Source organism: Armigeres subalbatus, chromosome 1 (genome assembly GCF_024139115.2).
Source record: "Armigeres subalbatus isolate Guangzhou_Male chromosome 1, GZ_Asu_2, whole genome shotgun sequence".
NCBI lineage: Eukaryota > Metazoa > Arthropoda > Insecta > Diptera > Culicidae > Armigeres > Armigeres subalbatus.
In genome coordinates, this window is record NC_085139.1 from 42202856 (window position 1) to 42221109 (window position 18254).

At 38.4% G+C, this 18254-nt stretch overlaps 1 protein-coding gene across 21 annotated transcripts in view; it reads left to right on the top strand.

Moving 5' to 3' along the window:
• Positions 1-18254, top strand: part of LOC134224744 (solute carrier family 35 member F3) — a 266961-nt gene that overhangs the window by 206404 nt on the left and 42303 nt on the right. For 16 of the 21 annotated variants that reach the window (XR_009983066.1, XM_062704370.1, XM_062704388.1 and 13 more), the window contains 6 exons: positions 3071-3199; positions 3263-3452; positions 3645-3734; positions 3808-3937; positions 4633-4702; positions 12269-12298. Coding sequence is in view for 19 of the 21 variants with exons in the window: in XM_062704370.1 (XP_062560354.1) it covers positions 3071-3199; positions 3263-3452; positions 3645-3734; positions 3808-3937; positions 4633-4702; positions 12269-12298 (639 nt within the window). In the remaining 2 variants the exon portion in view is untranslated. The remainder of the gene's footprint in view (positions 1-3070; positions 3200-3262; positions 3453-3644; positions 3735-3807; positions 3938-4632; positions 4703-12268; positions 12299-18254) is intronic. The other 5 variants (XR_009983078.1, XM_062704431.1, XM_062704397.1 and 2 more) reach the window with 2 other exon arrangements.

The window sequence follows — 18254 nt, forward strand, 5'->3', positions numbered from 1 at the left end:
TAACTCATTTTACAGTATTCGGTAAATTTTACCGAAATCTCAACAGCAGATCTATTCGGTAATTATTTTACAGATTTTTTGTAATTTTTTCCATTGTTCAACTGTCAAAATAACCGAAAATCAGTAAAATTATTTACCGAACAGTTCTGCTGTTGAGATTTCGGTAAAATTTTACCGAATTCGGCGATTTGATCTAAGTGTGTAGAGAGTTACTTCAGAAGAAACTTCTCACAATTTTATCGTAGTCAACGTTTATGTTAAAAATAAGCTATAAAATGGAGTGCTCATTATTTCCAGCTAGATCAGTTACAAGACAACGTGGACCACATTGAGGTAAAATTATTCAATAAATCGATATTATCGTCGAAAGGCCCAGTTATGCTGTAACCAAATTAATCACTTATTATATAAATTTCTAACTGAAATTAGAAAAAACAAGCTACCTAATTAAATCCGACTGATATTAAATATAACACTACACTAATTTGAGATTCCCATTTAAAAAACCTCATAAATAATAAAATGACATTTACTTATATCCATTCTTTTCATTATTTTCCTCACCATCTAACCCGATCTCAACTATAATAAATTATGATGGAGCTTCGAAATTATCCGAGCCAACACCAAATGCAGCATGATCCTACTAATATCGTCAGGAATCGGAAGAATCTGGAACGGTAAACACTTATTAAAGCTAATAAGTGGTAAGTGAATAAAAAGAATACATACATGGTAAGTGCAAATAACTTATAACTTTATCATATTTTTATTCCATTGTATATATCATATGTGTTTACTTTGTAAATGATAACCATACTTTGTTTATATATATGCACATTTGTGAAAAAAATGTATATATGTTTCTGTGAATGTGTGTGTATATTATATCAAAACAATAACCTAAAAATTGATTTAGGAAATAGGTGGAAATTATGCTGAAGTGTTGTTTAGGATGGTTACTGAGGAGTGCAAAATATAGTTGATGTAAAAATTGATGTAGCGGTGTTAGATGGTGTTGGCAGTCATGGGTCTACATTAAGTGAATCGTCTCATCATTTAATACACGACTGCAATATTTGTTCAACTGAATCGTAAACAGTAACTTATATACTTATTAATACTATATTTGCACTACGGCCTGAATAACATGTTACTCAAATTATCGACGAAAGAAAGCTCATCAAGATTGCCGAATAACATGTTACAAGGCCCTAGTGTGAACATAGTATAAAGCTATGTCCATTTAGAATCCGGAATCATTTATTGTATTGCAGCGGCACGGAAAGTGACCGCTGCAAGAATTCTTTTACAACGGTTTGTCTACCTAGCCGCCCACTTGCTGTGGTATAAATTTCACGATGTTTCGTGCAGCGAGTCAAAAGTTATTCCAGATTTAATTCGAAAGAAGAGAAAAAAAAATCTGCACACCCACGTTGATAATCCTGCTAATTGACGATGGAACCTACGTTAAAATGGATTTCGGACAGCTTCCTAGCCAATAATTCTACATTGCCACGGCACGAGGAGTAGTTCCTGCGAAGTTCAAGTTTGCTTTTTGGACAAACTTGCAAAAAAACAGATGATTTTGGCAAGGGATATGCAGCTGTGGAGCAAAGACCTAAGTGTTTGTGACGAATAAGACGATGGACTCGAAACTGTACAAGGAGGAATGTCTCAAAAACCGCGGTCTACCTTCCATAAAGCCCATAAAGGTCCCGTGAAGTTTTGGCCAGATTTGGCGAGTTGCCACTACAGCCGGGAAGTCATCCAGTGGTACCGCGATAATAACGAAGATTTCATCGATAAAATATATCCACGCAACTGCCCACAAATAAATCTACGCAACTGCCCACAGCTCCGGCCCATAGAGACATTTTGGGCAGTAATGAAGCGGAAGCTTAAGAAAAGTGGAAAAACAGCTCGGGACCCGACTCAGATGACCAAAATGTGGAACAAATGTGCCAAAGAAGTTGACTCCGGAGGTGTGCAACTTTTGATGAGAGGAATAAAGAAGAAGTTGCGAATTTTCACTGGAAACAAGAAGAAATGGTTTTTATCAATAATTTTTCTTTAAAGTATAGTAAATTACCCTTGTTTTGATGTATTAACCTTATTTGTACTTCAATCCGTTACCGAAATACAGATGATTTATTTATTATTTATTATAATTTATTATAATTGATATTTATTATTTATTATAATTCCGAATTCTAAATGGACATAGCTTTAAGTCGTGACGTGAATTTGGAAAGGTTGAACGGAATTATGAACAAAGATGGTTCCGACGATTTAGTAATTTTGTTTTGATCGTTTGGTGATTTTTCGGTGACTTGTTTCTGAGGCAGGTTTCCTGCTAAAGGAAGTTAAGATAGTGGAGGAGTTGTGAATGTGAAGAAAGAACGATACGGTGATAGTGACCGCAATAATTTTTGGTGATCATGATGACTATGTTAAAATTAACGTAATGATAGTAGGTGAATATGATGCGTGATTTCATTGCTTATACTGAGTGAAATGATTCGTAGTGACAGAAAAACTTATATACTTTTGTAAAGGTAAAGAAGAAGAAAAGAGTGATGTTGATGTTAGTGATGGTAGTTTGACAATACTAAGTGCTGGGGGGTGGGCTGTTATACTAATCCTTGTTTTCATCAACACGGCCCACAACAGTGACCACATGAGCAACATCGCTTAGGAACGTCTGTGTGATGATGAAAAACGGGAGGCTCATAGAAGCCAATATGGGCGGGGTACAGTGTAGATTAATAGCAAGGGACAGCTGCCATTGTAACCACCATAAAAAAAAGGTAAACTATGTTAGTACGCGTTTGAGAATCCTATCGATTTTCACGCCATGTTGTGTGGAAAGATCGCTTAGCGCGACATAGTGATTAAGGATCTATGAATATTGATAACCTAATTGGTGTAAGGGTGGACATACTATTGCCAGCTCAACATCAAGTGTACAGTAAAATGTACATACTAACAAAATACTGTTTCCAAAAGTTATGAAGGTTAGTTCTGATTCCGATTGCCTAATCAAGAAAATACCAATTCGTACTTTCAGATTGTTGCGGTCATCCTGTGTGACACCGGCATCGCCCTGCTGGCGTACATGGACGGAATTACGGGTAGCCCAACGTTGGGCGGAGTAGTATTGGCAGCTCTAGCTGCCGCCGGGTATGCAGTATTTAAGGTAAGCCACTTTTCCTACGCTCAACCAATTTAGCTAACCGGCCGCTAATTCTTCTTACTTAAGGTTATGTTTCGTAAGGTGATGGGCGATCCGCCGGTCGGTCAAATTGCGTTTACTTTCTCCATCATTGGCTTTCTGAACGCTGCCATCCTGTGGCCGGTTTGCATCGCGCTGTACTTTACCGGTGCCGAAGTGATGCCCTGGGAGACGCTTCCGTGGATTGTGCTGCTGATGGCCAGTATACTGCTACTAGGTAAGGTCGGGGCAGGGTGTTCCAAAAAAAAACTCTTCAATTAACATATGATAATTGGAATGATATTAGATTAGAACTCATAATTCATATATCTGTATCGTACAGTCAGGAGCTGATAGGCATGAGTTTTAAGCGTTGAATGTTTTTGGAGCACCCTAGTCTACATTTTATTTTATACTTTCCATTTCGCAGTGTTCCACATCTTGACGCAGTTTAGCAGCGCAGTTACGTACAACATGTTCGTTACCCTAGGTTTAATTACGGCCGTGCCAGTGTCGGCAGGTAACTGTTTATTGCCAAACTGAAGAGTTCGCTTCAAAATGACAAACGCATTTATTCTCCCAAACATCAACAGCACTGGACATCGTTCTGTATGGAGCGCACTTTGCCGGAATGAAGCTGGCGGGTATTATATTAATAGCCGTTGGCTTCTTCCTGGTCATGTTTCCCGACAACTGGCCCGACTATATCACACGGTTGCTCAGGTAAGCCCACCCAGTACTGTTCCAATTTGAAAAGATTTTCCTGATTTTGCCATTCACATAAAACTGACGTCAATTTTATTATGAGCACAAAAAGAGAACAATAATGCTCCAATTAGTGCAAAACTTTGCGAATGATTCAAAAGTGAAAAAAATACCTCAGAGCCATGGCATCTATGTAGACGCTTTTTAGCAGAAACAATTACTTTTAAATTTCTATTTTCGATTATTACTTTTGGTTCCGTTTTGATAAACACCTGAGTTTGTTCTTTATATTGATTATCTTTTTTTTCTCTAGCATACTCTGCTTGTAACAACAGACTATCGCTACCGAAAACAATCCGGAGTGGTTCTTTTCTGCTTCTATTATAACTTTTTAAACTTGAATGATTTGTTTTAACTTGTTGACATTTTTGATAACATACTATTTACGAATGCAGTGTTAGCTTGAATCTCTCATGAAATTCTCGGTTCTCTTCTGACTCTTATGCTTGGAAACACACAGTTTTTCAATCTCGGTCAGCTTTTGTCATTTTAACATTTTGTTTCGATTTTATTTTTCGTCGGATTCTAGTCATTGATACTTATTTACTACAATTTCCCTATTGAATAAAAATAATTATGAATAACCCATCTGAAACGGAACCTACTGAACCAACTTTGTCTTTGTGCTACCCACCCCCCTTCACAAATTACAGAAAAACCGGTCGAGCGTTGCTAAGAAACCGTTGTTGTCGCGATTCTGCTGACAATGAGTACGAAAATTCGGTAGGAAAATAATGCATTGAAAATTACAGAATCTCATTTCCCTTCTATCTTATTCTCAATCGAAAGCCAGAAGCTTCACTCGATACGTAATCCTTTCATCTAGCTATAGTGTTGGTATTATTACAATTTTTTTTTGTTATTTAACATACCGAAGAATCATTGCTTGATTTTTCTGTTAAGTATTTTTAGAGTGTTATTTCAGAAAATATCAATCCACGAATTGAAGAATTGATTTGTATTACGTTTGTCATCTATCACGCACATATTTGATTTCATCATCAGTAGTTGCCACCGCGAAATCGGAACCAAGTAGAAAATAAGCAATCACACGCAGGCTATCCATTTTAGGACAGTAGAAAAGTAATGCTAAGGAGTGAGGAATTAGGCTAAAGCGTGTCATTTCCTGTAATTTATGAACTAAAGGATTTATTTATTATTTATACATAGAAACGCTAGCTGTAACTCTTCAATCAAAATGAAATTTACGCCAGATCAAATAGAAAACGACAACTGGTAAACTAAAAGCCACTGTAAGTTTTGCAATTAAGATACTTGGATAAATCAAACTTTAGTATCTTAAGTCTGGAAGACCCATTTGCACTAGTGTACTTTAGAAGCTTTCACTTTTCGTTCCATTGGATATTAACATCTTTTACGCTTCTTCCTATTCTATTTACAAAACATAGTCTACAGTCCATTGCAAATATAATTGCGTAGATAGGCTGAAAGCTAGAATATTTGCGACAGATTAAACTCGACAATGCGTTTCAACGATGGATGATTTGTCACAAATAAAAACGTTATATTACTAATATGCATTGTTCATGGATGTGGCTTTCTGGCTATTTCCTAATTGAAATTGTGTAGAAAGTGTGGAAAGTCTCAAAGTTTGAAAAAAAAAACCTTTGAATGCGTTGAGTTGTTTTAACGACTTTTGAAGACGACCAAATTGATCTTGAACAAAAACCCTATTCCATTAAAAAATTCAATCCAAATCCAATCCAATCCAAATCAAAACAAAATCAAATCCAATCCAAATCCACATCAAATTCAGATCCAATCCAAATCCAATCCAAATCAAAACCAAATCAAATCCAAATCCAATCCAAATCCAATCCAAATCCAATCCAAATCCAATCCAAATCCAATCCAAATCCAATCCAAATCCAATCCAAATCCAATCCAAATCCAATCCAAATCCAATCGAAATCCAAACCCAATCCAATCCAAATCCAATCAAAATCCAATCAAAATACAATCCAAATCCAATCCAAATCCAATCCAAATCCAATCCAAATCCAATCCAAATCCAATCCAAATCCAATCCAAATCCAATCCAAACCGATCCAAACCAACCAAACCAATCCAAACCAACCAAACCAATCCAAACCCAATCCAAATCCAATCCAAATCCAATCCAAATCCAATCCAAACCCAATCCAAACCCAATCCAATCCAAATCCAATCCAAACCCAATCCAAACCCAATCCAATCCAAATCCAATCCAAATCCAATTCAAATTCAATCCAAATCCAATCCAATCCAAATCCAAATCCAATCCAAATCCAATCGAAATCCAAACCCAATCCAATCCAATCCAAATCCAATCCAAATCCAATCCAAATCCAATCCAAATCCAATCCAAATCCAATCAAAATACAATCCAAATCCAATCCAAATCCAATCCAAATCCAATCCAAATCCGATCCAAATCCAATCCAATCCAATCCAAACCAATCCAAACCAATCCAAACCAATCCAAACCAACCAAACCAATCCAAACCAATCCAAACCAATCCAAACCAATCCAAACCAATCCAAACCAATCCAAACCAACCAAACCAATCCAAACCAATCCAAACCAATCCAAACCAATCCAAACCAACCAAACCAATCCAAACCAACCAAACCAATCCAAACCAATCCAAACCAATCCAAACCAATCCAAACCAACCAAACCAATCCAAACCAATCCAAACCAATCCAAACCAATCCAAACCAATCCAAACCAATCCAAACCAATCCAAACCAATCCAAACCAATCCAAACCAATCCAAACCAATCCAAACCAACCAAACCAATCCAAACCAATCCAAACCAATCCAAACCAATCCAAACCAATCCAAACCAATCCAAACCAATCCAAACCAATCCAAACCAATCCAAACCAATCCAAACCAATCCAAACCAATCCAAATCAAATCCAAACCAAACCAAACCAATCCAAACCAATCCAAACCAATCCAAACCAATCCAAACCAATCCACATCCAATCCAAACCAACCAAACCAATCCAAACCAAACCAATCCAAACCAATCCAAACCAATCCAAGCACCAATCCAAACCAACCAAACCAATCCAAACCAATCCAAACCAATCCAAACCAATCCAAACCAACCAACCAAACCAATCCAAACCAACCAAACCAATCCAAACCAATCCAAACCAACCAAACCAATCCAAACCAATCCAAACCAATCCAAACCAATCCACATCCAATCCAAACCAACCAAACCAATCCAAACCAAACACAATCCAAACCAACCAAACCAATCCAAACCAATCCAAACCAATCCAACCAATCCAAACCAATCCAAACCAATCCAAACCAATCCAAACCAATCCAAACCAATCCAAACCAACCAAACCAATCCAAACCAATCCAAACCAATCCAAACCAATCCAAACCAATCCAAACCAACCAAACCAATCCAAACCAATCCAAACCAATCCAAACCAATCCAAACCAATCCAAACCAATCCAAACCAATCCAAACCAATCCAAACCAATCCAAACCAATCCAAACCAACCAAACCAATCCAAACCAATCCAAACCAATCCAAACCAATCCAAATCGAATCCAAATCGAATCCAAATCAAACCAAACCAATCCAAACCAATCCAAACCAATCCAAACCAATCCAAACCAATCCAAATCGTATCCAAACCAATCCACATCCAATCCAAACCAACCAAACCAATCCAAACCAAACACAATCCAAACCAATCCAAACCAACCAAACCAATCCAAACACAATCCAAACCAATCCAAACCAATCCAAACCAATCCAAACCAATCCAAACCAATCCAAACCAATCCAAACCAATCCAAACCAATCCAAACCAATCCAAACCAATCCAATCCAAACCAATCCAATCCAAACCAACCAAACCAACCAAACCAATCCAAACCAACCAATCCAACCAACCAAACCAATCCAAACCAATCCAAACCAATCCAAACCAATCCAAACCAATCCAAACCAATCCAAACCAATCCAAACCAATCCAAACCAATCCAAACCAATCCAAACCCAATCCAAACCTTTCCAAACCAATCCAAACCAACCCAAACCAATCCAAACCAATCCAAACCAATCCAAACCAATCCAAACCAATCCAAACCAATCCAAACCAATCCAAACCAATCCAAACCAATCCAAACCAATCCAAACCAATCCAAACCAATCCACATCCATTCCAAACCAATCCAAACCAATCCAAACCAATCAAAACCAATCCAAACCAATCCAAATCAAATCCAAATCAAACCAAACCAATCCAAACCAATCCAAATTCAATCCAAACCAATCAAACCAATCCAAACCAATCTAAACCAATCCAAACCAATCCAAACCAATCCAAACCAATCCAAACCAATCCAAACACAATCCAAACCAATCCAAACCAATCCAAATACAATCCAAACCAATCCAACCAATCCAAACCAATCCAAACCAATCCAAACCAATCCAAACCAATCCAAACCAATCCAAACCAATCCAAATTCAATCCAATACCAATCAAAATCCAATCAAAACCAATCCAAACCAATCCAAACCAATCCAAACCAATCCAAATGCAATCCAAACCAATCCAAACCAATCCAAACCAATCCAATCCAATCCAAATCCAATCCAAATCCAATCCAAATCCAATCCAAATCCAATCCAAATCCAATCCAAATCCAATCCAAATCCAATCCAAATCCAAATCCAATCCAAATCCAATCCATCTAAATCCAATCCAAATCCAATCAAAATTTCCTAATTGAATCTCTACACCGACATTCCAAAGTTGCGACCAATCGCAAGTGTAAAATCTTGTTCTTATTTTACCTACCTGTATACATGGTTGGCTACACCTTCGATACTCCTATGCCTGGCGTATTGTAGAGCTCCATAATCGTCGGTCTTGGGCGATGTTTCTCTCAGGTTTCCCCGGTCCCATATCGGATTCCACCACATGCAACCTTCCACGAAGTTTGTATTCTTCAACGAGCCTCTATCCGGTTCTCTTATGGATATTGTTTTCGCTATTTTTCCTTCCGACATTCGCACTTAGTGACCAGTCCACTGAAGTCTCCCGTTTATCATACGATTAAGATTTTTTTCTACACTTGATACAGCTCGTGTTCATGCGTCTTCATCACACACAATTTTCAAGTTCCTCTCCGAGTATTGCACGCAGTACTTTTCACTCGAAAACCCCGAAAGCTCTCCGATCCGTCTCTTTTAACGCCCGCGCTTCATGTCCGTAAAGGAGCTCTTTCCGTCTACATGTTGCGGGACCTCAGCTGGTTCCATAATCCGTAGAAAAACATTTTTAACAGCAAAAATACGTTTTTTTTATTTCACGGGAAATACCATTGTCACATGTTGAAAGCGTTCCAAGCACAATCCACTAGATCTCCCTCCATCTCTTTTGTTTATTGTTTTGTCAAATATTATCATAGTCCCATATCTTTGCTTTTTTATTTTGTACCTTTTTCTGTCACCCAGCCTACTCCTCTTCTCACTGAAATAAATCTGTTTAATTTCCATGGAAAAATGTTTTTAGTTTCAACAGAATATTTTTTTGAATTACTACGGGAAAGTATATTGAATTTATATAACAAATTCTGTAGTATTTTCACAAACAAATTCTGTTAAAATGTTACTTGAAATTTTGAAGAATTTCCGCAACATGTTTCAATGATTTTCCACGAAAATTCAGTTTATTTTTCTGCGGAGAATCTGTTTAACTTTGCATAAAGATTTTCAAGAATATCTGTTTTATTTCCTTGGAAAATTCTACTGACATTCTGTTGAATTTTCAAGGAAATATCTGTTAAATAACCATGGGAATTTTCATGAAAATTTTCAGCACAAATTCTCGGTGTAAAATTGGTGGAAACATCAAGTTTAATTTTCACGTTGATTTTCCAACGAAAATAATGTTGATTTCTCCGGGAGATTCTGGATAATTTCCAGCAATGCTGTGGAAATTTTTAAGAATATCATTTGAAAGTATCACGTGAACTTATGTTGGTTGAATCAGAAATTTCTGATAAATTGTATCGAGAATATTTATTGAATTTCTACAAGAAACTGTACGGGAAATTTTGATGATTTTTTCCAATAATTGATGAATTTCTTATTGGATTTCTACGGGAAAGTGTAAAGATTTTTATGCGAAATTCAGAAGAATATTTTATGGGAAATTCTGATTAATTTACACGTATGATGATCTCGCTCTTTACTGTCTGATGTTGCTAAAGAAATAATTTAGTTAGAGAGTTGGTGTATCTATTAAGAGTGTGAGTGCCGATCTAGGATTTTAATTATTTCTTCTCTATTTTTTCAATTTCAAAAATATTTAATCCTATTGTATTTGAAGTTACTAATTTAAAGGTTTGAATTTCTACATTTTATTTTCAATATAAAATTACTTTTTAGTGTTCACAATTGGCTTTTTTTCTAACAATTGCTTTGAATTCAATTAGAACCATTAGATTAAAATTCTCAGATATCCGCATCGACCCAACAAACCTGGTTAATGATCTATAGGCAACTTTCGTCACCGTAGGTATTGAGTCCTCAATTCTATATACAATTTTCATTATCCTCTACTAATTATCGATACATTTCACTTCTTCGCTGCTGGTATCGCTCTCCAGTCTGTAAAATTTGAAAAATCAATCAGAAATAACTTTCCCTTAGCGGCCACTCAGTTATTCTCATCGTAGTACCTCTTCTTGAAGCATTATAAGATTTTCAATGATTATCGTTAAACAAAGATTCAAACGACGATTTGATTTGATAGTTCCTCGCAAACCAAAACCATCAACAGGTACCGAAAACCTTTATCTACCTATTGATGGTTTTGGTTTGCGTGGGAGAGCTATCAGATTCGTCAAATTGTCGTTTGAATCTTTGTTTACAAAAGCAGATAAGTCGTTTTGAAAATTTTGTCTTGAACTATCAATTTAAGGGAACACGTATTCAAATGTTGCAAAACGTGTTTTCGACGGTAAACTAGTATTTGTATGCACATTGTTTTCTATCTATGAATAAACAATCAATTTTTAATGAGTAATTATTTTTATTATATAGGTTTTATTGTACAATTTTTTATTTTGAATTTTGTTAATTTGTTTCATTTTGCCGTTTTTGCTTCATTTAGTTAATCAGCCACTACAGCTCTATCTAATACTACTTTTTCTACTAGTACTGTCACTAATATCCTTACTGATGCTATAATGCTATAACTACTGTGCTATAACTACTTCTAAAAATTTGAACAGTTGAACACTGATAATAATAATCTCAAACACTTGCCACAATGTCATTGAAATGATCCTCAGGTTTCCCATCCCAAACTCCTCATATGTGTGCCCGGTTACTATCGTCCATCACGATCCCAAAACTAGCAACTAGATGCAATATTAGATTGTAGAACTGGCAAAAAGATGGTGGGTCTTATGTGCAAATCCGTAGAATTCTCCAATTTTCTTGCTCGCTGAAAACTTGAATGAAGTGGAAAGATTTTTTTTTCTGAAATTCAAAAACAACAATGATCAGAAACAAAAATGATAAAATTATTGCGCAAATTAGATAGGTTATAATATAAAACCCCTTTATATTACCGCCCAGAAAAAAGCTCGAAAAAGAACATAGTTTGTTCCCAACTTTCCAGTTTCATAACTATATCCACCAGGCAGCACACTCCCAAAGCGATTTGTTCGGTTTATCCGCAGTAATCGTGTCCTTCCTACTGTCTACAGTTAGGTCCAGCATCATTTGAAAGTTTTTCCCCAGATGCTGTGCTCTCAGTCTGAGAAGGTCTTTAGCCATCCTCTCTCATGCCGCCGGATTACCCGAAGCGAGCCATCTCATTAATAACAATAACCTATGAAACTTTGATGATCAATTCTAACCCACCATTGTGTTCAGTCATGCATGGGATGTTTCCACTTTAATATCCATGAAAGACCCACCATCCGAGCATAAAGTACGGTGTTTCATTTTTAGTGCTTGGGTTTTTGACGGTCGCACGTCAGAGTGAGGCACTTTCCCACTTCAGATCAAACGCATTAGAAGCTAGGTTGCAGAAAATGAGTGTTTCCTGTCTGTCAAACCACCTGAACCCGTCCCATCCTATGTGTTGTGTGTCTTCTCGTCCTGTCCCTCGTGATCTGTCTACTAACCAGTTCCAACTACCAACCCTCCCAATAGTTGTTCTACATAGTAAACATCATACTTTCTTATATAAAAACACAACCATATTTCGCTATTTTTTTCAGAAATATCATCTTGTTGGGTCACAACGCGAGGTGAGTACCATATATATTGTTAGTCATATTTCCAAATAGATCCAACTTAACGCTTTCACAATTTGTTACAAGTTGTATGCTTTAGAGTAGTGTTTATTGTTCTCGAATGGTTTTAGTCAAGAGAACATCTTAGAGCTTTAGCTATTTATCCGCACTAGTTATAGCCGTGCGAATCGTTTTAGCGAAACATTTCCAGCTTCATTGCAGTGAATAGATAATTAATATGCCAAGTTTTTGTTCTATCAACATTGATTTTGTGACCATATAATATGTGAATTTGTCATTGTTCGATATTTCGGATTAAAATGGGAGCACCCATAAGCCATATAATCATGTCTAGGGAAGGGAGCAAAATAAGATGCATATGTACCACTGTTTGGGAACTGGTTATCCATCTGTATATTTTGATTGCTCTGTGAACATTTCTTGAGGAGCTGAGGTGGACATAAATCGGGTGGACTTCGCTTTTATGCCAGGTTTGTTTCGGGAAGTTCACTTTGCTGGTTTTGCTCCACATCTCAGCACATCTTTATACTTTAATACATTTATTTTGTTCATCACACATTATACATCAACATTGGCTTTATAAACAACATTTTATCTACACCAAACTACATTTGAAACTACATATATTTAGGTTTAAACATCCTTGGATATTCGGACCCTGTCCGATCCTCTCCGATGCGAGAAGGAGACTTAACTTATTCCTAGGATGGCGCCGTCGTAGGTGCGCTAAAATTTCTCTTTGGAGATGGGTGGTTACGCACACCACCCAGTCACATGTTTCACCGAGGGGTGCATCAATAAAGTTGGCAAGCTTATACTCCAACAACCACAATTAATAGCATAGGGAACAAGAATTAGCAACCAAACCACATGAAATGAACAGCTTCAATATAACAAAGAACTTTTATATGTGTTTCAATTTCTAATGAATTCAACCATATCCATAACATATTCATGAAGATCAGGAGACATGGTCAGATGGTTTTGGGATATCCTGGATCATAGAAACCTTCCTTAAGTTCAAAACTTGTGATCTACAGCCACGAAACTAGTTTCTTTTTCGGTACAAGAAGCTTGGATATGTTCATAACATATTCCAGAAGACCCAGAGATATGATAAGATAGTTTTGGGACATCCTAGGTTATCCAAACCGTCCTTGAATTCATAACTTGCAATCTGCGGTCACCATTCTAGCTTTTTGCATCACTTCAAGCTTGGACATGTATTCTACCATATAATAACCTAACCTGGATAACCTGGTACATCAATACCGTAATTGAGTCCAGAACTTGCGATCTTCAGCCACAGCAGTAGATGCAGCCACCAGGTAGCCGTAAGCATTTAAAATAATTCGTACATCCGACTATAACGCTGTGACTGTGCAAACATGCTTTATACTGGCTTATAGAGCAAGACTTATATAACTTTATGTTGCCGAGGAAAGGCGAAATATAGTGCTAACGGTTACTTGGGGTTTCCGTCACTCAAAGCTCCAATGTATCGGCACCACGATTTTGAAAGGGTGAAACTGCTTTTGTGAACAAGAACTCCTCACGTCGCAATGTTCACCAGACTTGTAGAGTACACTAAAAGCTTCCGTTTAGAGGCTGTTGCGATGATTTTTGACGTTTATTTCTTTGTTATAGATTTTTTCAAAATTGGAAATAGCCCAAAAACACTAAATCGACTTGAGCCACCTCGAAATTTTATCCGAATTAGCTGAAAGTTTGACAGGAGGCTTATTTTAGCATAAGAAATGTAATTCAGGGCTGACCAGTTGAATTTTTGATACTTTTTGAAAGTGGTCTACTGCACATGGTTAAATACATTTAAAAACTTTGAGTGACGAGATAGATACTTTTGGATCTGTAGATTTCAAGTCTCGAAATGAAGGACTGTTTGGATGACTCAGAATATCTCGAAAACATCTTGCGATATCCGTAGGTCTCCCAGAAGGTGTAATGGATATAATTGAATGCATTTCGAAGCTTACAGTACTGAAAAAAAGATTTTCTTACGGCTGTAGATCTCAAACCCCGAACTCAAATACAGTTTGGATTGCCCAGAATGTCTCAAAATTATCTAACGATATTCGTTGACCTCCCGGGAGGTGTAATGGATATAATTGTATGCATATTGAAACTTTAAGTATTGGAAAACGATTTTTTTTTTGCAGCTGTAGATCTCAGGTTCTGAACTCAAAAACAGTTTGGATGTCAAAGAATATTCCAGAACGATTATACAATATCTGTTAACCTCTCAGGAGATGTTATGGATATAATTGAATGCATATCGAAGCTTTGAGTATCAAAAAACTTTTAAGAATGATATGGAAATGCTAATATCATCTTCCAAACTCAGACGTACATGTTCATGATAGAATTAGAGGCGAAAGTATAGAATTGATAGTTCCCCATTAGGATACGGCAGGCATGAAGAATGTTTTTATAGAAGTCGATTTGAAAGCGAGCGGAGGGCAATATTTGTGATGGCACATATCACACGACCTTCCTTCTGCCAAGCTCCCGTATGAAGGGGGAGGGAAGAATATCAGTGTGGAAGCTGATATATCTCCACTGGCAAAAGGAAGGTGGTTTGACTTGCTCATATGCCATCGCGTGCGGAAGGATTTTCTATCGACGAGTACAGTCTCCGAATTTCTAATATGACATCAGCATTTAGTCGAATAGGATTTTTATTGCACAGTTCTGTTTTCTCATTGCATTTCACGTAGAAGTAACACACACGAAATCATTAATTTAGTAACTTCTAAGAAGCTGTACATTTCAAGTTCCGAACTCAAAAATAGTATACGCCATTTTTCAAAAATGTTGTTATCGAGTAGTACTCATCGTACTCTTCAACAGAAAAATGGAAATCATACGTATACGTCACTTTTTCAGATTACGGCAGTAATGAACACGGTTGAATACTCAAATAAACTTTGAGTAAAGAAAAAAAAAGCTTTTTTGCAGCTTTTTCAAGTTCTGGAAACTCAAGGAAAGTTTGGATGGCCTAGGACGTCCAAGGAAGGTAAAAAATTGTGCATTGTGCATCACAGTAACTCTACGGATACGTTTGAATGAAAATCTTATTTCGAAACAGTATAATCCGCTGAAAAAAAAAGGAGAATTAATTTTAAGCAATTTTGCTGAAGAGAGATTTTATACATCCATTTTACTGTTGAAGTCAAATATAAAATAATTACTTATCGCACAATTATTATATTTGTTTTTAGTAGCTCGCTGTGAGTTTAAAAATTAAAATAAATGTAAATTCACCCGAAGGTTGTATCATTGAGCAGAAAATTTAGTCAAGAACAAAATACCTATCTCACAATAAGAACTTGTAATGACAGAAAATAATTATTTATCCATTTCTTGAAAATGGTTAAACTAATCAATGTTTCCCCGGCGATCAAAGTTCCCCCGAATCACGGTAACTCATAAAAATAGCAAAATAGTTCTTGAAAATGGAAACAACCGATAATTTTTCAAAGCATCAATATGAGGTTATTTTCAACCTTAATTTAGATACCCTTAAAATGAGCCTGAAAGTAGTAGCCACCAGTTTTTTTGTTACATAACCATTGCCTGAAAAATTATTAAGAAATCGCGTCAATTTGCATCATTGCTTGATTGGTACGTGATCTCCAATGCTAATTGACTGATTGACCGGGGTTCTGCCAAATTGCACCAAGCGCCAACAAAAAATTCAATATTTTACTGCCCAAGCTGTTGGTCTGCAGATTTAATTGATTAAAAGTCCTATTGAATTGTTCACTTCCCCATAACTAAAAATAACCTATAACAAATGTGTGGATGAATTGATATGAAATGAATTCCGTTTTACATTTACGATTAAAATATCAATTTCCGGCACGGCAAATGCTGGGTAAAGCGTACCATTGGTACTTCGCGTAGCTGAAGGAATAAAATAGACCCCATCTCGCGTTCCTTAGCCTCTTACCCAGCAACTCCTATTCCTACCTCCCCGCGGTGCTGGCCGGGATACGAGCAACCTTAGGGAAGATCGGGTAACCAACCCCGGTGGGAACTATGGTCGTATGCTGACAGGGAAGGGGTGGTTTGCTCCTCTTCGGAGGTGCAAATCTTATTGAGCGTCTGTTCTCCATGTCAGGATTTGCTCACAACAGCGTCTGTTCTCCATGTTAGGGGCGGCTGATCATCGTCCGAGTGGCAGCGAGGGACTCTAAGTGAAACTGTGCACCATGGTCCACCGTAAATAAGGAGGAATGGTCCTCCGGAAATTTAGGGGGTTTGGTGTCAGGCCAGCCAAGCCAAAAAAAACTCACGCAGCGAACAATCAACAAGAGAGTACGGACCGGAACCATCGGCGAAGACCACTGCGAAGAAAAGGGACTAGCGATTGGAAACTCGGTTCGTGGAACTGCAAATCTCTCAACTTCATCGGGAGCACACGCATACTCGCCGATGTGCTCAAGGACCGTGGATTCGGCATCGTAGCGCTGCAGGAGGTTTGTTGGAAGGGATCAATGGTGCGAACGTTTAGAGGTAATCATACCATCTACCAGAGCTGCGGCAACACACATGAGCTGGGAACAGCTTTCATAGTGATGGGCGATATGCAAAGACGCGTGATCGGGTGGTGGCCGATCAATGAAAGAATGTGCAGGTTGAGGATCAAAGGCCGGTTCTTCAACTTCAGCATAATCAACGTCCATAGCCCACACTCCGGAAGCACTGATGATGATAAGGACGCATTCTACGCGCAGCTGAAACGTGAGTACGACAGCTGCCCAAGCAACGACGTCAAAATCATCATAGGAGATTTGAACGCTCAGGTTGGCCAAGAGGAGGAGTTTAGACCGACTATTGGAAAGTGCAGCGCTCACCGGCTGACGAACGAAAACGGCCTACGACTAATTGATTTCGCCACCTCCAAGAATATGGCCATTCGCAGCACCTACTTGCAACACAGCCTCCCGTATCGGTACACCTTGAGATCACCACTGCAGACATAATCACAAATCGACCACGTTCTGATTGATGGACGGCACTTCTCCGACATTATCGACGTCAGGACATATCGTGGCGCTAACATCGACTCTGACCACTATCTGGTGATGGTTAAACTGCGCCCAAAACTATCCGTCATCAACAATGTTCGGTACCGACGACCGCCGCGGTACGACCTAGAGCGACTGAAGCGACCTGATGTCGCCACTGCATACGCACAGCATCTCGAGGCAGCGTTGCCGAAAGAGGGTAAGCTCGATGGTCTGCTGGAATACAGTCAAAGCAGCCATTAACGACGCAGCGGAGAACAACGTCGGGTATATGGGTCGAAGTCGACGGAACGATTGGTTCGACGAAGAGTGCAGACAGATTCTGGAGGAGAAGGACGCAGCGCGGGCGGTCTCGCTGCAGCAAGGTACCCGGCAGAACGTGGAACGTTATAGACGGAAGCGGAGACAGCAGACCCGCCTTTTTCAGGAGAAGAAACGCCGCCTGGAAGAAGCGGAGTGCGAGGAGATGGAACAGATGTGCCGTTCTCAAGATACACGCAAGTTCTATCAGAAGCTCAATGCATCCCGCAAAGGCTTCGTGCCGCGAGCCGAAATGTGCCGGGATAAGGATGGGAGCATCTTGACGGACGAACGTGTGGTGATCGAAAGGTGGAAGCCGCACTACGAGGAACATCTGAATGGCGCTGAAAGTACAGGCAGTGAAAGTCAAGGCAGTGTAGGATATAACTACGTCAGTTCAGCGGACGATGGAAGCCAACCAGCCCCCACCTTGAGGGAAGGTAAGGATGCCATTCAACAGCTAAAGACCAATAAAGCAGCTGGTAAGGATGGTATCGGAGCTGAGCTCATCAAGATGGCCCCGGAAAAGCTGGCCACTTGCCTGCACAAACTGATAGTCAGAATCTGGGAAACCGAACAGCTACCGCAGGAGTGGAAGG